We start from the raw sequence: 24819 nt of genomic DNA, 5'->3' as shown, positions 1-24819 counted from the left end.
TCCTTCCTTCCTTCCTTCCTTCCTTCCTTCCTTCCTTCCTTCCTTCCTTCCTTCCCTCTCTCCCTCCTTCATACAGCCATCCAAAGAGCATGCACTGCCTGCTGTATGCAAGGCTTTGTGGTAGGTGCCAGGCAGGAACAGGTGATAAAGACATGGTCCTTGTCCTTGAGAAGCATGATCTTATTAGAGAGATAGAAATAAACAATTTCAAATGTGTGTGGTAAGCATTATGTTGAAGCAGCACAGGAGAGTGTGTGGGACCCCAGGCTAGGCTGGGGACAGTCAGGGAAGGCTTCTCAGAGGAAGGGACACTTGCCTGTGCTTGAAGGTGAGTAGAACTTGGCCAAGTGAAGAAGGTAGGGAAAAGCATTCCAGGTAGAAGGAACAGCATGTGCAAAGGCATAGAAGGGGGTGAGAGTGTCAGGAGGTGAGGCTGAAGAAGGGAGCCAGGGGCATTTGGAAAGCTATTTATTATCTCTGATTTCAGTTTTCTCACAAAATGTGATGAGCAATGCTTACTTGTTTATGAAATTAAATGAGGTAATGATGTATGTTTAAGCACCTGGTGTAGTTAGCTTCAATTCCCTTTCCAAATCTGTCTACAGATGCCTAAGAGCCAGGCTTTGATTTTAAATGAGAGAAGGAATAAAAAGCACTGAAGGGCCTGGCCGCCCACTTGCACAGTGCAGGTTTCCTCCAGCTGCTCTCGTGTTGGTCGCTTTATTGCTCCTTTGGACGGAGCACTAAATGTCTGCATGCCGACCTGGATTATGTCCTTCAGGATCAGCGAAGCACATCATTGTGTTTTCTTAATGGCTCGATGCTAACAGCAAGTCACGGCCTGTTGAGGTGGGACAATTTTTCATCTGCCTATGGCCATGCTTCTGTGTAACGCTCTGTCAACACGCCCTGTCATTTGCTGCTTTGTCTTGCTTTGCCGAAAGGTGGCCACCCCCCACATGCCAGCGGGGGAAACTTAGCTTTCCATGGAGTTTGGAGACATTTACTATCCAGTGACCAAAGGTCAGGATGAGCTGAGGAGCCATGGTGGCCACCATTGATGTCTTTATGATGCATATTGGATCCTGTCTCTTCTCTATAAAAATCGGCTCAATGGGGCCGGGCATGGTGGCTCACGCCTGTAATCCCAGCACTTTGGGAGGCAGAGGCAGATGGATCATTCTAGGTCAGGAGTTTGAGACCAGCCTGGCCAACATGGTGAAACCCCGTCTCTACTAAAAATACGGAAAAAAAAAATAGCCGGGCACGGTGGCTCACGCCTGTAATCTCACCTACTTGGGAGGAGGCAGGAGAATCACTTGAACCCTGGAGGCGGAGGTTGCAGTGAGCTGAGATCATGCCACTGCACTCCAATCTGGGTGACAGAGTGAGACCCTGTCTCAAAAAATAAAAAATAAAAAAAGGCGGGGAGGAACCCACAAAGCTGCTCAATGGCTTTCTGTTGCAGCTTGATGAACTCTGACAAACCTAAATCGTATCTTCTTAGGTTTCTGCTTAAAGCCTTCCATTGCCTTACCCTGGTGAGTAGATAACATCCAACTCCTTCTTTGGCCCATAAGTCCTCACGTAAGCTCGCCCCTGTCTGCGTTTCCAGCCTCTGTTCTAGGCACCAGGCTTCATGCTGGGAACATGGTGATGAGCAAAGTCAGAGTCAGTCCCCCTCAATGACTCCATTCCAGTCACCTGGCCTTCTTGCTATTTCTCAGACCCGCCATGTTCTTTTGCACTTGGGGGCTTTGCACATGCTGTTCCCTTTGCCTGGAGTGTTCTTGTCCTCATTCTTCACATGGTTGGCTCCTGCCCAGCCTCAGCTTCATCCTCATCTTCCCAGAGTCTGACTTGCTCATCTGTGCGGTTATCTCGCTTTTTCTCTGCCATAGCCTCTGAGCATTCTTATTTTTTAATTTTTAATTAATTAATTTATTTTTTTGAGATGGAGTCTCGCTCTGTCACCCAGGTTGGAGTGCAGTGGTGTGATCTCAGCTCACTGCAACCTCTACCTCCCAGGTTCAAGAGATTCTCCTACCTCAGCCTCCCGAGTAGCTGGGATTACAGGCACACACCACCATGCCTGGCTAATTTTTATATTTTTAGTAGAGATGGTGTTTCACCATTTTGGCCAGGATGGTCTCAATCTCCTGACCTCGTGATCCACCTGCCTCGGCCTCCCAAAGTGCTGGGATTACAGGCGTGAGCCACCGCGCCCGGCTGCCTCTGAGTATTTTTCTTCGTGGCATCATATATCTGTGAAATTACTTGGTTGCTCCCCCATCAGTATAATAAACTTTAAGAAGCAATAGGCTCATGCTTATTTTGTTTACCATTGCGTCCCCATGGTGTCTGATCTATAGTAGGTGCTCAGTAAAAAGTGGTTGAAAGATTGAACAAGTGAATGAGGCAGGTTATATTTTTCAGAGATGACCATTATAACATAGCCCAGGCTGTGTTTCTAAGAATAATCCACTCACCCTCTCTAGGCCTCACTTACCCTGTTTATATGTTGTTGCCAGGAGGATTAAACACATATATATGAGGGACACAGTGTTTGGGGCCTGCAGGTGTCAGTCCATGCAAATTTTAGAATTCTTATTGTAGAAACATGCCAGGACCATCTTCAGCTGAGCCCAAGGAGGAAAGTTGAGATATGATTCAAGAGAGATGATATTTGAAATCCTTGTCTTCATGGCTTTTAATCAATGCTTGACCCTTTGGGGCAAGGGCTGGCAGATGCAGCCCATTTTGTCCCCCTTCCCATCTCCCTGGGAATGATGACCTTGCCTTTGTCAGGAGGGAGGCGTCACTCCCAGTTGCTTGGGCTGGGGTGTCTGGGGCACAGTTGGCCTGGCCTTCGGAGATAATAAAATCTATCTCCAGCCTTTGGGGATGTTTCTTTTGAGCAAGCAGGACTTTTTGGTGGCTTCTCTCCTAAAGTTATCATTCCTCTTTAAAAAAAAAAAAATTAAACTGTAAATTATGAACACTGTGTTACCTGCCAAAAAGTTTAGGAAATGAGGGGAGTCACCTGTTATGATCTCACGGTGCAGATTCAAGGGCAGTGTTTGACACTTTGCCTTCTTAATACTCAAGGTTTGCAAACTGCACTGCCCTACCATGGTCCGCTGGAAGCCCCTTACCCATCGCTTTCTTTCTACCTATTGCTGATGTTTATTGTTTATGCCCTTCTCTCCTTCCTCCTCTATCCCATTCACTAGCATATCAGCTTTGCAAGTATGGGGATCTCCGTTGTTTGCTCATGGGTGGAGCCTTCAGAGTGACTCTGACTGCCAGGCCTCTGGTTTTAGTGTTTCCCACCCACCCGGCAAACTCCTACACGCACATCTTTTTTTTTTTTTTTCTTTAAAATACAGAGGCTTGCTCTATTGCCCAGGCTGGAGTGCAGTGGTACAAACATGGCTCACTGCAGCCTCAACCTCCTGGGCTCAAGCAATCTTCCTGCCTCAGCCTACTGAGTAGCTGGGACTACAGGCACGGGCCACTACACCTGACTAATTTTTAAATTTTTTGATGAGGGGTCTCACCATGTTGCCCAGGCTGGTCTCCAACTCCTGGGCTCAAGTGATCCTCCCACCTCGGCCTCCCAAGTAGCTGGGTCTACAGGCATGTGCCACCACACCTGGCTAAACACGCACGTCTGTTAAATTTCTGCTCAAGTCCCACCCCCTCCCGGAGGCCTTCACTGCTGTCCTCCCCTGTGCTACTGCCCTTCCCATCTAGCATCTGTGACACTGTGGGCTCCCTGGGGCTGGGCTGCCCAGTGTGGCCAGGAGACATGGGCTTCGGAGGCCATGTCTGGGCGCTTGGACTTTGACTTAAGAGCAGTGGGAGTCATGGAGGTGTGCTGCATTTTAGAAGAATCTTTGTAGTAGTTCTGTGGGGGGAAATATGGGATGGGGCAAGAGTGGAGGCAGGAGAATAGTTGGGAGGTGGTGCCTGTGGTTCAAGGGAGAATTGATGATGGCTTGTGGCCACGCTATCCAATAAGGTAGCCAGTAGCCACGTGTGGCTCTTTTCATTTAAAATACGGGAAAATAAAACAAAATTTAGTTCATTCACACTAGCTATATTTGGAGTACTCGCTAGCCACATATGGGTGTTTTAGCCCCTGTTGGGCAGTGCAGATACAGTCATTTCCATCCCTGTAGAAAGTTCTGTTGGTCCACTCTGGCTTGGACTGTGGTGATGGAGTGGAAATGAAGAGAAGGGTGTGGGAGGTAACAGGAGGGAAGATGTATGCAGTTTGGGGATGAGTTAGATCTGGGGTATGGTGGAGAGTGGGGTATCAAAGAAGACTCAGGAAGTAAAATTTCTGGGTCAAAAAAGAGTGAGCATTTTTATGGCACCTGATTCATGCTGACCTGTCATTTTCCAAAAGGGTCACCCCCACTCCCCAGAAGCACGAGAAAGTGTCCATTTTATCCTGCTCTCCTGGCGCAGCTTATTACCTTTTGAAACCCCTTCCATTGTGTGTATACCTCTTGCCAAATCTGCCTTCATTTATATCTAGCATGTGGACCCTGAGGTCTTTGTGATTGGGGACTTATATGTATATTAATGCAGATTTCAATAAAAAGAGTTATGTTTGCCATTGTGGTACGGTCTGATGCTGTTTAAATGCCTTTGGTAATATCTTCAATCAGACAGCAAATAAAAAACAGGAAAGTTAGTAATAAAAAATGAATTAGGACGATTAGCAAAAGGTGAACCGCTTCCCTCCTCAGGCAACAGGCAGAGTTGACGGAGCTTTGCAGGGTGCCTCCTGTCCAAACACACGCCTGGATTATTGCAGCCTTCGGGGCTGACTCTGGGGTCTTCTCTGCACATAGGACTTGGTTATTGCATTTAGTTTTGCAAAGGTCATGGACATCCCCTCAGAGGGGCTTTGAGGGGCTCACACCAGGATTGGGGGCTCACACCCTGGGGTGGGCTAAAGACAAGGGGGTTGGAGAGGGGTTGATGCCCTCCCTGCCATTTCTGACTGAGGGCAGGTCAGCAGCTTCTTCCTCTAAGCAGAGACATCAGTGGGCCTTGCTCCCCTCCACGTATCCTCCAGGGGCCTGGACAAATCTCATCCACCTCTCTTTCTGACACCTTCCCCAGGAGTGCTTTTGGGGAACCTTTCCTAGCTGTCTGGTGGCCGGGGCAAAGTCCCTTCAAGAAGGAAGTAGAGGCAAAGGCTGTAATTGACTAATGCAGACCCTGAGGCACCAAAGAGAAACAGAATTCTAGTGATCAAGTATGGTCACTAGAGGTTAGAGCTCAAACTGGAAGGGTGAGAAGCTTCTACCTGGGTAATGTTGGGGATCACACTCACCTGGAGCAAAGGGGACCATGTTGACCCCCACAGGTGGTGGTCAGGTGGTGAATATCTCCATTACCTGGCTCATTTCTGTAGTTGATGGTCAAGTTTGGATAATGTCTTAGCTCACTGGGGCTCAGGTAACAGAATACCAGAGATTGAGTGGTATTTATTATTTCTCACAGTTCTGGAGGCTGGGAAGTCCAAGATCAAGGCATGGCAAATCTGGTGTCTGATGATGGCCCACTTCCTCATAGACAGCCCTTGTTTCACTCCGGCCTCACATGGTGGAGGGGGCCAGATAGCTCTCTGGGCTCTCGTTTATAAGGGCACTGATCCTCATCAGGAGGGCTCTGCAATACCATCAGGATTTCAACATGTGAATTTTGGGGGGGACACAGCATTCAGACTGTAGCAGATAACATGCATATTGGCAATACGATTACCATGAGAGAGGAGTGGGTTTGGTTAATACCCAGGTTAGTTGGCTAATCCCCGCAGAGGGCTGGTGACTGCCTACCTCAAACCAGCACATCTGAAACGGAAGAGCACCTGAATCACATGAGGGTCTTGTGAGAACGCAGATTCTGATTCCATAGATCTGGGGCAGGTCCAGAGATCTGGCGTTTTAAACAAGGCCTAGATGATGCTGGTCAGAGGGCTATGATTTGAGAATCAAGGCATTTGTGGTAGGCTGAGATTCTAGAAGCAGAGCCTGAGGCAAGGGTTCTTGTGCGAGAAGTTCGGTGGGGAGTGCTCACAGGAGAAAGGGAGCAGGCCCTGAAGCAGGAATGTTACCAGGAAGTGCATCCCATCTGGAGGCTGGGGTGGCACCTCTGCACCTCACATATCAATTAGTCATTGGCCATGGGCTGCTGAGGAGGGGGAGAGGTGTCATGCCTCCTGTGCCATCTCCCAGCAGGTGTTTCTCCAGAGGGAGCAGCTGTGGGCAGCTGTGGGCATCAGCACTCAGCCCCTGGGGAGTGGGTACACAGCCTGAAAGAGGGGTTCTGGGTGGAACTCGTGGTCATCCGGTCACAGTATCTTCGCCCAAGGATGGCCTTGAGGAGGGTGGACCGGGAGGCAGGACTTGGGCTCCAGTGTGGACTCTGCTGTGTCCCCTGGGGTGGCCGCTTCTCCTCTCTGGGAGCTGCATGTGCTGCAGGCTCACAAGGTGATGGTTGTGGTTGGTCCTTTGTCCTGGTCCTCAGGCTGTGATGGAGGCTGAGGGTGGGGATTGGGGGAGGGTTTGCACAGGAAGAGGCAGCTCTTATTTTAGAGCCCAAGGTCAAGGTGGGGTAGAGAGAGAGAGAGAGTACCCCTGAGGCCTGCAGTGTTCAGGGAGGACTTCCTGGCAGAGGGAACCTTTAGGCGAGACCTCCAAGAGTAGGAGGAGAACATAGAGGAATGGGGAAGGGCAGAGGCATTTATTTAGTATCCATCATAGGATGGGTATTTCACTTACATTATTTATTTAATATTCACAGCAATCCTATTTAGAAAGCCACCTCCGCTGTGCAGGTAAGGAGCTGAGGTTCGAGAGGTAAGGGCACTGGGCCGGGGTCACAGTGGGATTGGAACCCAAATCTGCTTGCCAGGAACATACTTTCTCTTCCTAAGGGACCACACCACATAGGGAGAGGGTGTGTGGAAAGGGGAGGGGAGCTGGCAGCCTTTAGAATTACTGCAGACCTGACTGGATAGGCAGAAGCTCGTATAGAGGGGCTAGGAGGACACTCAGTGCCAGGCTCTGGGGTTTGGATTCTGTACTGGGGAGCCATGGAGGGCTTTGGGGCGGGTGCGATGGTGCAGTGTCATACCCTCTGCCCTGGGACCCCCTTCCCAACCCAACTCTGAGCCAGCTTCTCCACATTGTCTGCCCTCCCTGGATTCAGGCTTCGTGTGTGTGTGTGTGTGTGTGTGTGTGTGTGTGTGTGTGTGTGTGTGTGTGTGTGTGTGCTGGGGTGGCTGGAATCCATCCTGCACCCTTGCTATAGATCATTTTTTGGACATTTGGGCTACTCCGGGCAAAGGTAATCTATTTTTGCTGTAAGTGTTTTGTGGGGCAGAGGCCAGGCCAAGCTGCCAGCAGCATCCCTGGAGTCATGCTCTGTCCGGGAATCTTGGTGACAGCTGGGTGTCTGGCCACTGTGGTGAGCCTTCTTTCTCTCCCCTTCCCATGCAGCCAGCCCCATTCTGTGCACTGGTGCCTTGGGGGTGATTGGAGGAAGGAGCACAACTCATTATTCCAGATGAAGACAGACTGAGCTTGGGTGCGTCAGGACCTTGTGGGGACGATTCGGTTCTGAATTATCTTCAGTCTTCTTCTCTCTGTTCTACACCTCTGTGGCCTGAGTTTTCTCTCCCAGTCAACGCTGGGAACATCCAACTCTTTCTCCGTCATCTTCCCTGTAAGCCTTTCTTGCATAGGATGTTATATAAGCTACAGTCACAGCTTGGAACCTGGCACGAGATGCTGATATCAAACATGGAAACTGTTAGTGCTAAGCGGTGATGTGGGGATAAGATGGTTGAATGAAAGATACCACCAGAGTGGGGGCAGGGACAAGGAGGAACTACTGTTTATTTAATACTTAACTATGTGCCAAGCATTATGCTAAGTGTCTTTTGTATACTATCTTATTTAACCCCTACAACAGCCCTACAAGTTATGTATTACTATTACCATGCCACAAATTGGATACCTGAAGCTCAGAGACACTTGCCCAAGGTCACACAGCCTGTAAGAAGCAGAGTGGATCTGCCTGTAATCCCAGCACTTTGGGAGGCTGAGGTGGGTGAATCATCTGAGGTCAGGAGTTCGAGACCTGCCTGGCCAACATGGTGAAACCCCGTCTCTACTAAAAATACAAAAATACAAAAAATTAGCTGGGTGTGGTGGCGAGCGCCTGTAATCCTAGCGATTCAGGAGGCTGAGGCAGGATAATCGCTTGAACCCAGGAGGCAGAGGTTGCAGTGAGCCAAGATCGTACCACTGTACTCCAGCTTGGGCAATAAGAGTGAAACTCCGGGTGCGGTGGCTCATGCCTGTAATCCCAGCACTTTGAGGGGCCGAGGCGGGTGGATCACCTGAGGTCAAGAGTTCAGGACCAGCCTGACCAACATGGTGAAACCCCGTCTTTACTAAAAAGACAAAAAATTAGCTGGGCATGGAGGCACATGCCTATAATCCCAGCTACTCGGGTGACTGAGACAGGAGAATTGCTTGAACCCGGGAGGTGGAGGTTGCAGTGAGCCAAGATTGCACCATTTCACTCTAGCCTGGGCAACAGGAGTGAAACTCCATCTCAAAAAAATAAATAAAATACAATAAAATAAGAAGCAGAATGGATCATGAACCTGAATCCGTCTAGCTCTGAAGTCATGCTCTTTATTCTGCACCACATATTCTTACATGCACGGGGGTCTTTAGCTTCCTTTTGGAGACCCTTTCATGTGGTCCTCATTTAGACTCAGACCATTGACCCGAGAAGGCTTGGCATGGCGTATGTCATTCCTGCTGGTGGAGACAGGCAGACCTACCAACAGAGGTGAGTGCCCACCTTGTCCCAGCTCACGCCAATGTCATAGGCCAGCAGGCTCAAACTCAGGGTCTGAACTTCCCTGATCCCAGCTGCTTCCCAGCCCCCAAGAGGCTTTGTTGTTTTCAACTTGATATTGAGTAGACCAGACACATGTTCTTTGGCTGTGAGCGTATCAGGGCAAATGCTCTTCTATTAGGTCCTGTATTAGGTTGTGTATTGCTGCACAGTAAGCCACCAGAATTAATGGCTTAAAACAACAACCATTTCATTAAGCTTATGATTCTGTGGGTTGGCTGCAAGGCTTCCCGGCTAGGCTGGTTGTCTCTACAGGCTCTCCCTGCATCGTGGTCTGTTGGCCAGTGGCCTGGGAGTTGGGTGATCTGGGACAGCCTCCCTCGCATGGCTGGCAGTTTGCATGCTGCTGGCTGGGGGCTGGCTGGTTGTTGGCTCAGCTCCCTGCGTGATCTCCTGTCCTCCAGCAGGCTAGCTCGGGCATGTGCACCGGAGGCTCCCAGGCTCCTTGGTGCAGCAAGAAAGAGCAAACCCCAGTGTCCTGGTGCTTTTCAAGCCTCTGCTTATGTCACATTTGCTGTTGTCCCATTTGTCAAATACAAGCGTATGGCCAAGCCCACATTCAAAGCATAAAGAGAGAACGATAAGAGGAGTGGCAACCTCACAGTGCCGAGGGCATGCATGCAGGACAGGAAGCTGTGATTATGATTAGTGGTCATCTTTGTAATCTACACAGCTGCTCCCACTCTTCAGAAAGCAGACATTCTTCGAGCCCCTGCTGTGTGCCAGGTACTGTGGCAGGGACTCTGGGGTGAACAAGACAGATGTGGCCTCTAGTCTAGCCAGTGAATAATCACATGATGACACATAACGAAAGCAGAACAGGTGTGATGAAGGAGAGCCACACAGGGCCGGGAGACCAGGCAACGGAGAGCATTTCGGGGACTGTGGGAAGACTAGGAGTTGCTAGATGATGGACACGGGGGAAGCATTCCAGACAGGGAAGAGCACGTGCAAACGCCCTGTGGAAGGAGGGGCCTGGCACACTTGACCACCCTAAGAAAGTGCCAGTTTCTTCTTTCTTTCTTTCTTTTTTTTTTGAGACGGAGTCTCATTCTGTCGCCCGGGCTGGAGTGCAGTGGCCGGATCTCAGCTCACTGCAAGCTCCGCCTCCTGGGTTTACGCCATTCTCCTGCCTCAGCCTCCTGAGTAGCTGGGACTACAGGCGCCCGCCACCTTGCCCGGCTAGTTTTTTGTATTTTTTAGTAGAGACGGGGTTTCACCGTGTTAGCCAGGATGGTCTGGATCTCCTGACCTCGTGATCCGCCCGTCTCGGCCTCCCAAAGTGCTGGGATTACAGGCTTGAGCCACCGCGCCCGGCCGCCAGTTTCTTTTAAGTGTTGGCAACCTTGGGCTGAGAAAGGAACTTCTGGTTTGCAGAGGTCCCCTGAGCATTCCCGTGCGGTACAGTCTCAGGAGTGAGGTAGCCGATGCCTTCCCACAGGCAGCTCCTGGGTTTTGTGGACTGGGAGAGGAGACCCAGGAGAGACTGGAGCGTTGGGAAGGGTGTTGTGGGGACAGGGTTCAGCCTGAGGAACGGGGAGGATGAAGCAAGGAAGGGGTCAGTTGTGGAGGATTCGGGAGGACTGGTGTGTGAGGGAAGTGAGGGGGTTTGGACTCCGTCCTGCTGGCTGGTGGTCTTTGAACCGTGGATTGAGAATGAGGTGATCAGATGTTGGGGAGGCCCGTAGGGAGGGTGCACAGAGGAATGACTTGGGGACCCTCCCCAGCCACACCCCAGGTCTCCAACCCTAAGCCAGCCTCTATGTCCATATGCAAGGCTGGGAGGGCCATCCTGGGGGCAACTGGAGCATCGAGTCACCCTGGGGAGCTGCCTGCCCAGTTCCATAAGCAGCCGTTGATGTTCCTGGAGCCTTCAACAGCTTCTCTCAAGGCAGATCAGGGGCTGTGGTTTTGGAAAAGGCCCAGCATCACTGGGTGCCAGAATAATGATCATCAATGAAGCAGCACAGGTTGGGAAAATGGGAGGAGTCAGGAGTGTGGGTTCCTGCTTCTTTCTTGCCAATGTCTCCGTGAAACCGTGCAAGTAGCTGCCCAGTCCTGAGCCTCAGTTTTCTCATCTGGAAATAGGGCCAGCTCCCACCCTCCCTGGGTTAAGTGAAGAGGAAGCTTTGAGGGCTGTGAACGTCAGCACCTTCAGTCTACTGCTTGTGGACAATGAGGGGACCCCAGTGACTGTGCGGGGGAGTGAAGCAAACTCTCCTCTTACCAGGACCCGTGTCAATGGAACTTTCTTCCCAGGAATAAACAGAAACCGTGGCAACTGGGATATGTCACGCAGACTGGCAGCCTGTCCCAGTGATGGCCAGGAGAAGGGCCTGGCACAGATGCGGGGCCCACTCACAACTCCACCTGCTGTGGGATGACCCACCGGGACCCCTTAGCCCTCCCCTCCTGCCTGAGGTAGGACTGAGAAGTTCAGTCCTGACTTTGGGTTTCCGTTCAACCTCAGATTTTACTATTACTTAATAATAAAATGCTTGTCCCGGAAAGCATGTCTCAAATGAGATAAGTTGAAGCGGTCCTGGCTCCCACCCCATGTCCTGATGGGTGCACTAGGAGTTATGAGGATGCTGCTGGAGGTGAGCACTGAAATGGCAGCAAATCTACTGTGAGAGGGAGGGCGCTGAGCCTGTGAGCTCCTTCAGTCTTCAGACAGCCAGTGAGGTGGTGGCATTAACACCCCACTTTACAGAGGGCTTCAGCTCTTTACCCGGGGTTCACAGCTAGTATTTGACAGAGCTGGGATTCGAACCTGCATCTTCATGCCCCAGGACTTATTTCCACACTGGCTTTAGCTGAAGTGGAGGCCCAGCCACCACATGGCAGGCAAAGAGCATTGGTCGCTCCCTGCATTGAGGGGATGACTGGTCTGTGATGCCTGCCCCCAGCACAATGGGTCCAGGCATGGTGGGGGCGCATCTGAGGCAGCTGTGAAGGCCAGGGAGTTTTTCCAGCCCTAGTGTTCTGCCTTATGGCCTCCTTGTGCAGCTCTGGCAGGAGTGGACAGGTGCCCTCGCTTCTAGAAGCATGGTCTTGCCTTAGCTGGGAGTTGAGGGTGGAGCTTCCTGGAGTTGCTGGCTTCACCTGTGTCTATAGCCATCCAGACAGGATGCCAAAGCCCCAGCTTGGGTAACCCCCTTGTCTCTTGGAGCCCCAGTGTCCTTATCTGCAAAATGAGGTGATTAGTGAGTGCCTCCGGGACAGCGTAGCATAGTGGTGGTGGGCATGCGTATTAGGTCCTAGGATCTTAGTTCCAATTCTCTCTGTGACAGTTACTAGCTGTGCACATCTAGTAAATTACTTAACTGCTCTGTGCCTCAGTTTCCTCCTCTGTAAAATGGGGATAATAATTGCATCTACTTAATTTGTGGTAAGGCTTGCACAGAGATTTCATCATATTGGAACTGGAGGAGTTGAGTAAGTAGAAAGGATAAAACCTTGGTCTAGCTTCTGCCAATTTCTGGGCAAAAGCTGAAGTTAGCACAAAGTCGGCCCAAGCACTCTCTGCTGCACTCAGAGTACTGTTGTGTTGCCAGGACCCAGCCGGCGGGAGGGTGTATATGTGTAGAGGATGGAAACTGATTAAGAAGAGGACAGATGCCAAGACTAGTGAGGCATTTTAACAAAATGCGGCTGGAATGTGGCATTGTGTGTAAGTCCCACAAATGAATACATGTGGTGGGGTTGGAAGATGAGTGAGGGTTCATTTGGTGAGACCGTTCGTATAGTCAGACATGAGTTTAAACCGACCTTGCAGCTTAGAAGCTGTGTGACTTCAAGAGCTTCCTTAACGTCTCTGAGCCTGTTGGCACACCTGAAAAGAAAAACAACTCATTTCGTTTTGCTAGATTGTCTAAGGATTAAAGAGGTGATGGAAAGTACCAGTGCCTGGCACAGAGTAGATGCTTACTAAACACCCCAAGAGTGTCTTATGGGGTGCTTATGTGATTCAGTCGGTGCTGCTACTGAGTGACCACAGGGATATGCTCAGATACGCTGCAGAGGTTTCCTTCTATAGTTAAGGCGCAGGGAGTCATGCACTGTATGAGACATTTTTCCTTAGGGAAAATGAAGTCGTGGCACTTGTTCATCTGGATGGTGCAGTGCAGGGGTGTATGGGGCTTGGGGTACTGCAGACAAGTCCCTGGGACAGGGTGACTGAGGGATGGGGCCTTGGGTCTAGGAGCTTGGTGCAGAGCTCAGTCAAGAACCTTAAAAGAAAACCGAGGCAGGAGAACGGTGTGAACCCGGGAGGTGGAGCTTGCAGTGAGCTGATATGGCGCCACTGCACTCCAGCCTGGGCGACAGAGCGAGACTCTGTCTCAAAAAAAAAAAAAAAGAAAGAAAACACAATGTGAAGCACAATGTAAAGACTTTCTACCTTGAGGGCAGTGGGGGCCGTTGAAGGATTTTAAATGGTGGGACGTCACTTTTTTTGTGAAGAGATGGTGTCCTGCTCTGTCACCCAGACTGAAGTGTAGTGGCGTGATTATAGTTCACTGCAGCCTTGAACTCCTGGGCTCAAGTGATCCTATTGCATGAGGCTCCTGAGAAGCTGGGATTACAGGCATGCGCCACCATGCCCAGATAGTGTTTTTTTTTTTTTTTTTTTTTGGTCTGTTTTTCAGAGATGGGTCTTGATTTGTTGCCTAGGCTGGTCTTGAATTCCTGACCTCAAGCAATCCTCCCATCTCGGCCTCTCAAATTGCTGGGATTACAGGTGTGAGCAATCGCACCTGGCAACTTTTTTTTTTTTTCGTAAGAAAACTCTACTGATTGGCCTGGAAAATAAATGGGGGAGGGTGAGCTAAAAAAAAGGCTGCTATGGGGATCCAGGCCAGAAGGGTGAGAGGCTGAGCCAGAGTCGCAGGGATGGAGCGGGAATGAGAGGTGACTGCAGAGGATGAGGCAGCGATCAGGGCACCCTAGGGGTGTGGTGTGGCGCGTTGGTGGTCAGTGCTTTGCAGAGAGGAGGCACATGGGATTAAGCAAACACAAAATCCCAGTGGGCCTGAGAATGTAGACAGGGCACCTTAGAAGCGCAAAGCGGCTTTAGTCACTTCCCTTGGGTGAGATTTGTTTAATGGAAGCTTGCAACTTCTCAGCACTTAGCAGGTGCTGACGGGGGCATCACAATATTGTGAAATGCAGCTGTGAAGCCGACTTCATTACCAGCTTACCTGGTGATGAAGCAGCTGCCTTAGTTAGCACTGATGGTTGGGTATGACAGAGCTAAAATTGAACTTGGCAATTACCGCTCATGAGAGGTTCTCGGTGCTGGGAAAGGAAGGTTCCGTGGAAATCAACCCTGGTAATCACAGGGTTTAAAATTAGTCGGTTACTATTAAGGTTGCTCTGTCAGCGTATGCTTCAGGGTGATGTGAGGGAAGGGGGCGTGGAAGCTTGGGTTTGGGCTGTTGTGGGTTACCTTATGTTCACCTGCACTGCATTTAAGAAAAAAAGTTGGTTCTAGGACAAAAGTTTGAGAGTCCCAGTGTTGATATCATGGTGCAGGGTCGCCATTTGGATAACAGGTGATTTTAAAGCCCGGTTCTTTTTCTTTTTTTTTTTTTTGAGATGGAATTTCACTCTTGTTGCCCAGGCTGGAGTGCAATGGTGCCATCTTGGCTCACTGCAACTTCTGCCTCCCAGGATCAAGCAATGCTCCTGCCTCAGCCTCCTGAGCAGCTGGGATTATAGGCACGTGCCACCACACCTGGCTAATTTTTGTATTTTTAATAGAGACGGGGTTTCACCATGTTAGCCAGGCTGGTCTCGAACTCCTGACCTCATGTGATCCACCCACCTCGGTCTCCCAAAGTGTTGGGATTACAGGCACGAGCCACTGTACCTGGCCTAAAGCCCTGTTCTTTTTATTTGCGTAAGCTCACACCCTCTCTCAGCTTTGGTGTTTTCTGTTGACTTGAAGGGGTTTCCTGACTCGCTTCTGGCCTCTCCCTGGGATGTCGCACAGGAAGAGCTCAGCTCTCTGTGGGTTCCTCCTTGCCCCAGAGGAAGGAATGATGTGATATGATGGAAGGTTCCTGAGTCCTTCACAGAGTTGTTTTTGGTAAACCTTGGCTGGGACATCTCAGCAATCTCAGAATGTTTGTCTCCATTTTGTGAATAAAGACAGCAAGGGGCTGAGATGGGCTTGGTTGCTACTGTAGTGAAAATCAAGGGACAAAAGCTTATAATGATTCAATTGTGAGTTTGCCTGGGCTGTGTACACTGACCCTCATGAATAAGAAGATGGAAGTCAACTCATTGCTGTGAGCCTCAGCTTCCTCATCTGTAAAATGGGACCTTGTTTTGTGCAGGTGTGAGGATTAAATGAGATCATCAAAGCACAGTAGAACCTCAGCATGGCGGCTGTTGGCTATTAACAGTGATGGTTATGGACCAGACCAGTCACTTTCCATTGATGACAGCTGCTTTGCACAAAAACCCCACCAGGAGGGAACTGTTATTCCCATCTTAACATTAGTAAACAAAGGCTCAGAGAGGATCTAAGTTTGGCCAGGATCCAAGGGTACAGCCAGGATTCAAACCCAGGCATTCTGGCCACAGAGCCCGGTCATTGTCCCTGCCCCTCACCCTGGGAACAGCTGAACAACAAGGAAACAAGTAACATGTCTCATGCCTGTCATCCCAGCACTTTGGGAGGCCAAGACAGGAGGATTGCTCAAGACAGGAGTTAGAGACCAGCCTGGGCAACATAGTGAGACCCTATTTTTACAAAAAAAGAAAAAATACAAAAATTAGCAGGGTGTGGTGGCACATGCCTGTAGTCCCAGCTACTCGGGAGGCCGAAGCAGGAGGATCTCTTGAGCCCAGGAATTTAAGGCTGCAATGAGTTATGATCACGCCACTGCACTGCAGCCTGGGCAATAGAGGGAGACCCTGTCTCAATAAATAAATTAATTAATTAAATAAATACATAAATAAAAAAAAGAAAAGAAGAAAATGAGTAGCCTGGACAAGCTGCCTCTGTGGATAAGAAGAGAGAAGCATTAAAACTGAAAGATCATTTCCAAAAGGCTGCAGCTCCTCCACAGGAAGCTGAGTCATCTCTCTTTGTTTTGAACCATAACCATCACGTTGCCTCAGAATCTGAAAAATTAAAAAAGAACTACAAAAATGCTGAGTTTCTTCATGGTGCAGAGGCCCTTCTTGTCTCCACCCCAGAAGGAGCTGAGCAGAGGGGCCGTAGAGATGGGACCCCCCTCCTCCAACCCGCATTAAATACCTCCACCTGAAGATTTGTTGCAACGCCAAGAGCACTGCACCTGGAATCTGGTCTCACACCCTGGGATTTGCCTTGCTAAGCCTCAGTTATCCAACCTGCCAGGCAGGTGCACCTGCCCCAGCCCTGCCTTCTCTGTGGGGCTGGTGCTCTCGGGATGTATAAGTCAGGGTTGGGAGGATGCTTTCTCACCTGCACACCTGTGGATGGTACGATCACAACTCCAAATGCCTCCTCCCAGTACTTTTGGCAGAATCCAGTCCAGAATCTGGGCCTCGGCTTAGCTCCTATAAACTCTCTCTCCTACAGATGGTAGGGTTCAGTCAGCGTTTGATGAAGAATGCAGGGGCTTTCTGTGCTTGTCTGGTATCACCCAGCTTCTGCCTTTTAAAATGCCTCGTTCCTTCTCTATGTACTCAAACTCTGCCCCTTCTCCAAACCTCACCTTTTTCATGAAGCCCTCGCCCAGGCGACCACCCTGAGACGCTTAGCTGTGAGCACTGTCTCAATTATATCATAGTTACTCACCTCTGTGTGAGAGCTGGGCTTCCTGTGAGGACAGGGGCAGTGTTCTGGTCACACATTGCTCCAGCTTCTGGAATTATGACCTATGTGAAGTAGGGAGGAGGCAGAGGTAATAAATAAAAAGTTTTTTGAGTGAATAAATAAGTGAATGAATAAATAAATGGTACTTGAAAGATTTTTACCTTTGTGTTTTCTCTGTGACAGTCAGTTATACCTTTCACTTATCTCTTGTTTCTGATGAACAAGTTTAACATTTAACAAGCAACATGGCTTCTTTCAACATCAACAAATGCCCATCATTTTCATGGCTGCATAGTATTCCATTCTGTGGACAGCTGTGATTTATTTATGCAAGCCTCTATCAATGGACTTTATTGTCATTTTCATCTTCTTATAAATAACGATGCAATAAATAGCCTTGTCCACACAAACTTGAGCCTAGAAAGTTCTTTCTCATCCTAAGCTTATATAACTATTCATGGAGTTTGTTCTTGCACACTTACAGCTTTGTGTGTGTATGTGTTTCTAAATCTTTGGTATGTCTGAAATTTTCATCCATCTTTGTATCACAGTGCAAAATGCACCTCTCTTTTGCCTTGAGACAAGTGCCATGTACCTTGGATCTATGAGTTGTGTGCACTTTCTATTTGGTGAGCACCCACTGTGTGTCAGGCCCCATGCTGGGAGCCAGAACCCAGAGATGAGCAAGACAGACGATCTTGACCATCAAGAAGCTCCGAGCCTAGAGAAGAACAATAAACACAGAAAAAAAAGCCATCAAACACATAAGCAGAAACCATTGGCTGGAGGAGTGTGCTATGGACAAAGTGATTCAGGTGCAGGTGAGATTAGAGGAGCTGTCTGTGGGGAGGAAGGAGATCTTTGAGCAGAGCTGGAAGGATGAGAATCAGTCCATTGTGTGAAGGTCAGGGGAAGAGCATTACAGGAAGAGGGAACAGCATGAAAAAGGTACAGAGGCAGGGAAGCAAGACTTTTTCCTTTCTGGAGCCTTTTGTAATCCCCCTTCCAGCCCCTCCCTCCTCCTGCAGATACGCTGGGCACCAGCCCCCTTTGTCACATGAAATTTGCTGTGTTCCTAGGCCATTCTGTCACTTACTTTAGTTTCGTTACAAGTGTTCAGGAATAGGATGATTCCCCAGAGCTCTTCCTGCTTAGTCTGGATCCTCTCAGCTCTGTGATGCCTCCTCACAGCCTTTGCTGCTTCTGAAATGTCCAAAAAATTAAAATTAGTTTAATATCACTCGGCATAGTACATGACACTTAATAGGTACTATTATCCCCATTTTACAGGTGAAGAAACTGAGGCTCAGGGAAGTTAGCCCATTCCAGCAGGCAGAGCTAGGATTTGAACCCAGCTCTGTCTTATTTCAAAGTCTGCCTTCTTCATGGAGCCCTAGTTTAACGGCATTTGTGTGCAAGCTGATGAGAGACTGCTGGTTAATCCTTAGTGCCTTGGGCCAGCTTTATTCCAAGCCCGGTCAAGGCTTGTGGTGGGTGACCTTGGCCTTTGGCCTTATGGCTTCAGAAGAGTGGAAAGGAACCGGGAGGGGGGTTCTTATTTTTTTGTTTTAAATTACAAATGTAATACATGCTTGTGGTAAAGAAAAAAAAATGAAGCAAGCAAGAAAAAGCAGCAACTGAAAATATCTCCTCCTCCCTAGTGTAACCGCTATTAACAGCCTGGTATCTTTTATAGTCCATGTTCAAACACATATATATATATACCATTATTGTTTTTATAAAAATGGAACCATGTCCTTGACTTTTTCTCTCAGCCAGTTCCAAGTCAGTACCTACACGCCTTCCTCATTCCATCGGATGTATTTCAATTTATTCAACCAGACCCTGGCTTTCAACATTTAGCTGTCTCTAATTCTCTCTGTAGCAAGCAACATCCTTGGGCATGCATCCATGCACTGACTACAGGTATTTCTGCAGGATGGATGCTCAGAAGTCTAATTGCTGAATGAAAGGGCATGCAAGTTTCACACGTTGACAGGTGCTGCCAGTTTGCCTTCCGAAGGCTCTTCCAGTGCACCACCCCTCCCAAGGCAGCGTGTGTGAGTGGGGAAGGCTCTTAAGCCACAAGTGACGTGGAGCTGCGCTGTATTTAGGGGGTGCCTCCCCTTCTGCTCCCCGAGACCTGGCATGGAGACCGCCACCAGGAGCTCTGAACACACAGGCCCAAATTGGAATAGGAGATGGATTTTGATAAAAGAGGTTAAATAACAGGTTTTTCCATTTCACCTTATACGAACGGGATGGGGGGGGTGGGGGTGCTGGGCCTCCAGCCAATAGAGGACCAAGAGTTGTCAGGAGGGCTTATAAAGCTTGCTATTTCTGGCATTTTTTTCCTCTTTCTCTGCTGATTATGCAGCAGACTCGCACAGAGGCTGTCGCGGGCGCGTTCTCTCGCTGCCTGGGCTTCTGTGGAATAAGACTCGGGCTCCTTCTACTTGCAAGACGCTGGTGCATTGCAGGTGTGTTTCCGCAGAAGGTAAGCAGCGGGTGCCCGCCGCCCTGTGAAGTGGAGGCTGTCAGGCCGTCCCTCTGGGCTGTAGACAGGTGATGTCTGGATGGGGGCAGGCAAGGACCTGGACTGGTGCTTGTCACATTTTGGAATGAAGATGCTTGAGAGGGGCCAGGAGGCCTGCAGTTGGCAGCTCCTTCTTGGAGAGGAATTCTGGAGGCGGTTGGGGCTGGCCTCTGGAGAGCAGGGTCAGGCTGTGGCCTTGGTGCCCAGGCTGCCCATTCATTCATTCATTCAGCACATCCTACAGTAGGCCTGGCCAGGTGTGGGTTGGGGGTCTGGCTGATTCAGACTGGAAACAATGGGAGCAGGGATGGGGATGGCCCATGGCTTGGGAGGAGCCCAGAAAACACCTGGGCTAAAGAGTGACAGGGGCCTTCCAAGAAGGCAAGAGGGGTGAGAAGCAGCTGAGGACATCACCAGGAATACCCGAGCTGCCTCTTCCACTGGATTTTGGAGTTTGGGGAATCAATAAAAATTCCTCCCCAGATTTGGTGAATGCCACCTTTTCCTTTTGTTAAGTAAGGACATTGAAAAATAACCAGTTGGGATCTCCACGCACCATACTTTTGTAGAAGAAAGGATAGCAACAAATGAGAAAGGACCTAGTCAGACTTAAGGGGACACACATGCCCTTAATAGGTGGCAGAGATTTCAAATGCAGAAACCTAACGTGAATGGCCATCCCAGCTGTGCCTGCGAGGCTATCTTGGTGATGGGAGTTGGCTGGGCTGGGGGCGGGGCTTGTTGCTGTTGATGGCGCTGCACCCAGCAGACCAGGAGGCCCGACCTTTTCTGGAGCTCTGATTTATCACAGCCATTGGTGAAATCTGGCTTCAAGCATGTGCGTCCCAGCAACAGAAGCCTCCCGCTCAGGTCCGCCTTCCGTCATTTGGAACATCCTGGGTGAACCAGGACAGACCAGGAAACACCAGCTTCTGGGCCTCCTGGGATGGTTTCCGCCTTCTCCACCGTGGGTCTGAAAGCCTGCAGGAGGCAGTGGGCCCAGGTCTGCAAGGGAAGGCTGAGAAGCCAGCTGGCCACAGACTGTAGCTAACTGGGGTCTGGGTTAGGCACTGCTTACAAATCTCAGCTCGGCCACAAATACAATCTGTGACATAGGGCAAGTTCCTTGAGCTTTCCAAGTCTCAGTCTCTTCATCCATAAAATGGGGACACTGATGCCTACTTGTGTTGTCATGATGGTGTGTATGTCTAAACATTTACGTGTGTTCGTGTGTATATGTATGCACACATGCACGTGTTCACACACTGCATAAGACTGCCTGGTAGGTGGAAGGACCTCATTAATGAGGCATGAATGAATGAACAAATAACCTAGGATGTCGGCTCAGCTCAGGAGGAGGGCGTGACTCACAGGGGCATGTGTTTGTGTGCATCTGTGTGTATGATCCAGGGAAATCGCTTCTTGTGCTTAGAGTCAGAGGCTCTGGAATGTGGGGAGCTTGAAGGGGGGGCCACGTCTGTTTCACAGCCCTGGCTGATAGGAATTCTTTGTGTTTCTGGTCACTTCCTTGGGTTCTTGACTGGGAGAGGAGTTTATAGCAGAGACTGGCCATTTTGAAACAGAACCAACCGATCCTTTTAGTGTTAATTCCTGAACAACTTACTGAATACCACTCATCAGCAGTGTGTTGGTGGCACCCTGGGAAAACAGCCAGCTGGTAAGCCAGCGTTCAGATTGCTACCTGACGACCTGTTTGCTGAGAGCCCCTGGCTGGGAAGGAAGGTACTGGAAGGAAGGGAGTCTTGGAAGGGAGAGAGTGGCTGAGAATTGCACCCCCACACATGCTCCCTGCCTGGAGAACAGAAGCTGACCCAGGTTTAAGACCTTGTTTGAAGTCATGGCTCTGTTCCTTGCTTGCTGTGTGACCTCAGCAACCTCTCTGAGTCAGAGTTTCCTTGCCTATAAAATGACAGATTGTTAGGAGGACTAAGTGGGATAAAATATATAAAGCACATTGTTGGTGCTCAGTAAATAACATGTTCTCCTGGGGAGGGAAGAGGCCCTGGAGTGCCTTTGCCTGAAACCAGGGTGTCTGCTGGCACACAGGGACCCACACACAGCAGGCACCTGCTGAGTATTTATGGGAAGAATGAAGGTGTGCAGAAGTGGGAGGCCTGAGTTGCAGGGCTTTTCTTGCCATTAGTAATTGCTGTGTGATCTTGGGCCAGTTCTTCATCCCCTTTGGACCTCTGATTCCCTCAGAAGAAGAATCCAGGCTGATGGCCTCAACCCCTGGTCTTCCACTGTATTGGAAATTGGGTGTGTGGGAGCCTCCGGAGCAGGATGAGCTTCATGTTTGAAATTAATTTCCTTTCCTCAGCCGGCGGCATCCCTGATGACTCTCCCCTGCTGCTTTGTGCATGAACAAACCGGTAATTAATGAAATTGGGAGCAGGGGCACGGAGGCGGGGTTTCCCGTGGAGGCCCAGGGCTGCCCAGGAGCTGCCATCTCTGTCTAGCCAGGGGGCCTGGCAGATGTTCACACATCTGGACAGTTGCAAAGTGAGGCCTGAAATATCATAGATGGGGAGATGGGGGTGAATTCTCCAGCTTCTCCTGGGCCTGGGGAGCCATTTTCCAGGGAGGGCCTTGGGAACCTCCTGCTGTTGGGTGTTGAGCTGAGCCTGGAGTAGCAATTGGGTGGACCTGGATTTTCAGCCTTTGCTCTCTTGACTCCTAGTTGTGAGGCTCGAGGCAGCTCACTTAACCTCCCTGGGTCTTCCTTGCTGTGAAGAGAATTGAGGCCATGGGAGCAGCTGCCCCCTAGTCATGGGGGTACTGGTGTAAAGGCAGCTTTGATTTGCATGTCCTCACCCCAGGGGGCTCATCTGGAAGGGGACAGTTACTCTCAATGGCCCTTTTCCTGATTCACACCGCCCCCCCAACTTCAAAATTCCCCTTCTACTTTGTGCCCACTTTGTATATATGACTGTCCACCCCTCGGCTTAGGCCACAAATGTGGGATCATCTTTGACCCCTCTGTCTGCCTTACTCCCTGCATCTAATCCGCCTGCACGTGCTGCTGGCTATACCTTCAGGGTGCAATGATGTCTCCCTGCTTCACTATTACCTGTCACCGGGGTGACTGCAGGAGCCTCCCTCCCAGGCCTCCCTGCCTCCACCCTTCCTCCTTAGTCTGTTCTGCTCACAGCAGCCAGTGGGATCTCTGAGAACCGCCTGATGCGCACACCCCTCCCTGCTTAAAGCCTGTGGTTGGGTGTCTTTTATAATCAGCTGGATCTGTTCTGTATCTTTAATATACCCACCTGGGGGAGCTGGGCGCCTGTCTGGCCTCACTTTTTGCAGTCCACAAGCTAGTTCTGCCTCCTGCAGAATCACTGTCCTGCTCCCTCCTGAATCCCCTTCCTCACTGACCAAGTGATTGTGCCTCTTAATTCTTCTTTCAGACCCCTTTGTCCAGAATGCTTCTTTTACCCCTTGGACTCCTGTTTATTCTTGCAGGTGTGGTCACGACGTCCATGGCTTTCCAGAAGCCTTCTCTGATTTCCCCTGCTGTCTACCCACAACTATCTGAGCCAGGGTCCCCTTCCCTGTGCCCACTTCAGTCATTGTCCTCCCCATCAGTGCTGTGATGCTCTGGGAGGACATCACCCACGACGATGTACCTTTATTCTCACACATGCTGCAAGGCCAGACAGCACAGGAGTATTAATTTAGGCAGTAAATGCAAAGACCTCCCTGCAGATTAAGGGCCTTCAGACCTAGACAGACTGGAGTAGGATCCTCAAACTGTGGTTTGATTTGGCTGTGTGACCTTGGAAAGTCACCTAGCCTCTCTGAGCTTGGAGGGTCACGAGGATTGACGAGATGACATGTATAATAAACATCCTCCTCTTTCCCACTTGCTGGATAGTAATGTTTCCAAAGACACTTGGAATGTTTAACCCCTCATATTTGCTCTGAGCAGAGCAGAATCAACAATGCGCACAAGGAGCCCACCACAGAACCCCAAACAGGAGCAAAAATAGCAGCCATCAGGGCAACCTGAGTTGCAGAAGCCACAGGAAGAAGCCGCAGGCCAAGCGGATGTCAGCTGCTCTGAGGCCCTGCTGAGGTTCCTCGGATGTGCCGAGCTATGCAGCCCTCACGCCTGCCCTCGCTGGCTCCCCAACCACAGCATCAGATAAGGCCGGTGGAAAAAGTGCTGGCTTCCTCTCTCTGGGGAGGGGTAATCTCAGTGCCATCTGTAGGGCACACTCCATCCCCAGTTGCCTCTCTGGCCTCCCCTCCCCCTCCTCCTCCCCCTGCTTGCTCTGCCCGTCTTTGCTGATCTCTTTGCTGACCAAGGTCACACCTGCCAGTGGCTCCCATTTTAGGGCCTGTACACAGGTTGTTGAGCCCTGGAATGCTTTCCCCAACACATCTGCTAGTCTCACTCCCTCACCTCCTTCCAGTCATGGCTCCACTATCACTTCCTCAGTGAGGCTCACCTTGACTGCTCTGTTTAAATTTGCATACCTTCCATCTCGACGTTCCCAATACCCCTGACCTGCTCAACTCTTCTTTCCATAGACCATGAAAGTCACTTATTGACTATGTATTGTTTTCTGTCTCCAATGCAAGAGTGTAAACTCCAGGGGTCTTTGTTCATTGCTGTCTCCCAGGAGCCCAGAATAGTGCCTGGCACTATTAGATGCACAGCAAATATTCTTTCAGTGCATGGATACGTGAGTGCATGAATAAGAACCAGCCCAGCAATCAGAAGAGGTTCAGGCCAGATTTTGGGGTGAGGGGAGTTTGTTTCTGGGCTCCAGGCCCCAGGGATGGGCTCACATAGTCATTGAGGATTCTGGCCCCAGGATTCACCTGCATTGGCCAGAAGCCCCTGCTGACCTTCAGGGCGATAGCTGTCTGGGGCCAGAGAAGGGTCCGGAGACCTATGGTGCCCTTCAGGAACGACCCTTGTGGTAGTTCAGAGTTTGCTTTGGAGCCACATTGTTGTGGGTTTGAATCCCAACTCGACCACTTCCTAGGTAGAGAGCCTTCGCCTCCACCTCTCTATATTTGAGTTTTCTGCCTTTAAGATAGAATAGATAGGCCAGGCGCGGTGGCTCACGCTTGTAATCCCAGCACTTTGGAAGGCCAAGGCGAGCAGATCACTTGAGGATGGGAGTTCAAGACCAGCCTGGCCAATATGGTGAAATCCCATATCTACTGAAAATACAAAAAAAAACAAAACAAAAAAAAACCCAGGTGTGCTGGCGCAAACCTGTAACCCCAGCTACTCGGGAGGCTGAGGCAGGAGGATTGCTCGAACCTCAGAGGCAGAGGTTGCAGTGAGTTGAGATCATGCCATTGCAATCCAGCCTGGGCAACAAGAGCAAAACTCTGTCTCAGAACAAAACAAAAGTAGCGAATTCTGACCTTGCTTGGGTGGTGATTATGAGGGTTACATGCAATGTAGGTAAAGTGCTTGGCTCATGGTAGATGGTCAGCACGTGATCATTGCTATTCAGCTTACATGTTTTTT

The 24819-nt window shown here is 50.0% G+C and overlaps 1 protein-coding gene across 4 annotated transcripts in view; it reads left to right on the top strand.

Moving 5' to 3' along the window:
- TOX2 (TOX high mobility group box family member 2) overlaps nt 1–24819 on the top strand; it is a 158022-nt gene that overhangs the window by 11946 nt on the left and 121257 nt on the right. For 2 of the 4 annotated variants that reach the window (XM_011929022.1, XM_011929021.1), the window contains exon 1: nt 18932–19268. The exons of the other annotated variants lie outside the window; for them this stretch is intronic. In XM_011929022.1, coding sequence (XP_011784412.1) covers nt 19143–19268 — 126 coding nt within the window. In that variant the 5' untranslated portion in view covers nt 18932–19142. Of the gene's footprint in view, nt 1–18931; nt 19269–24819 lie in introns of those variants that run through there. 4 annotated transcript variants of the gene reach the window in all.

The sequence above is a fragment of the Colobus angolensis genome, unplaced genomic scaffold (assembly GCF_000951035.1).
Source record: "Colobus angolensis palliatus isolate OR3802 unplaced genomic scaffold, Cang.pa_1.0 Scaffold8, whole genome shotgun sequence".
NCBI classification, from domain to species: Eukaryota; Metazoa; Chordata; class Mammalia; order Primates; family Cercopithecidae; genus Colobus; species Colobus angolensis.
The sequence above is the reverse complement of the archived record's forward strand: the minus strand, read 5'-3'. Positions and strand labels throughout refer to the sequence as shown.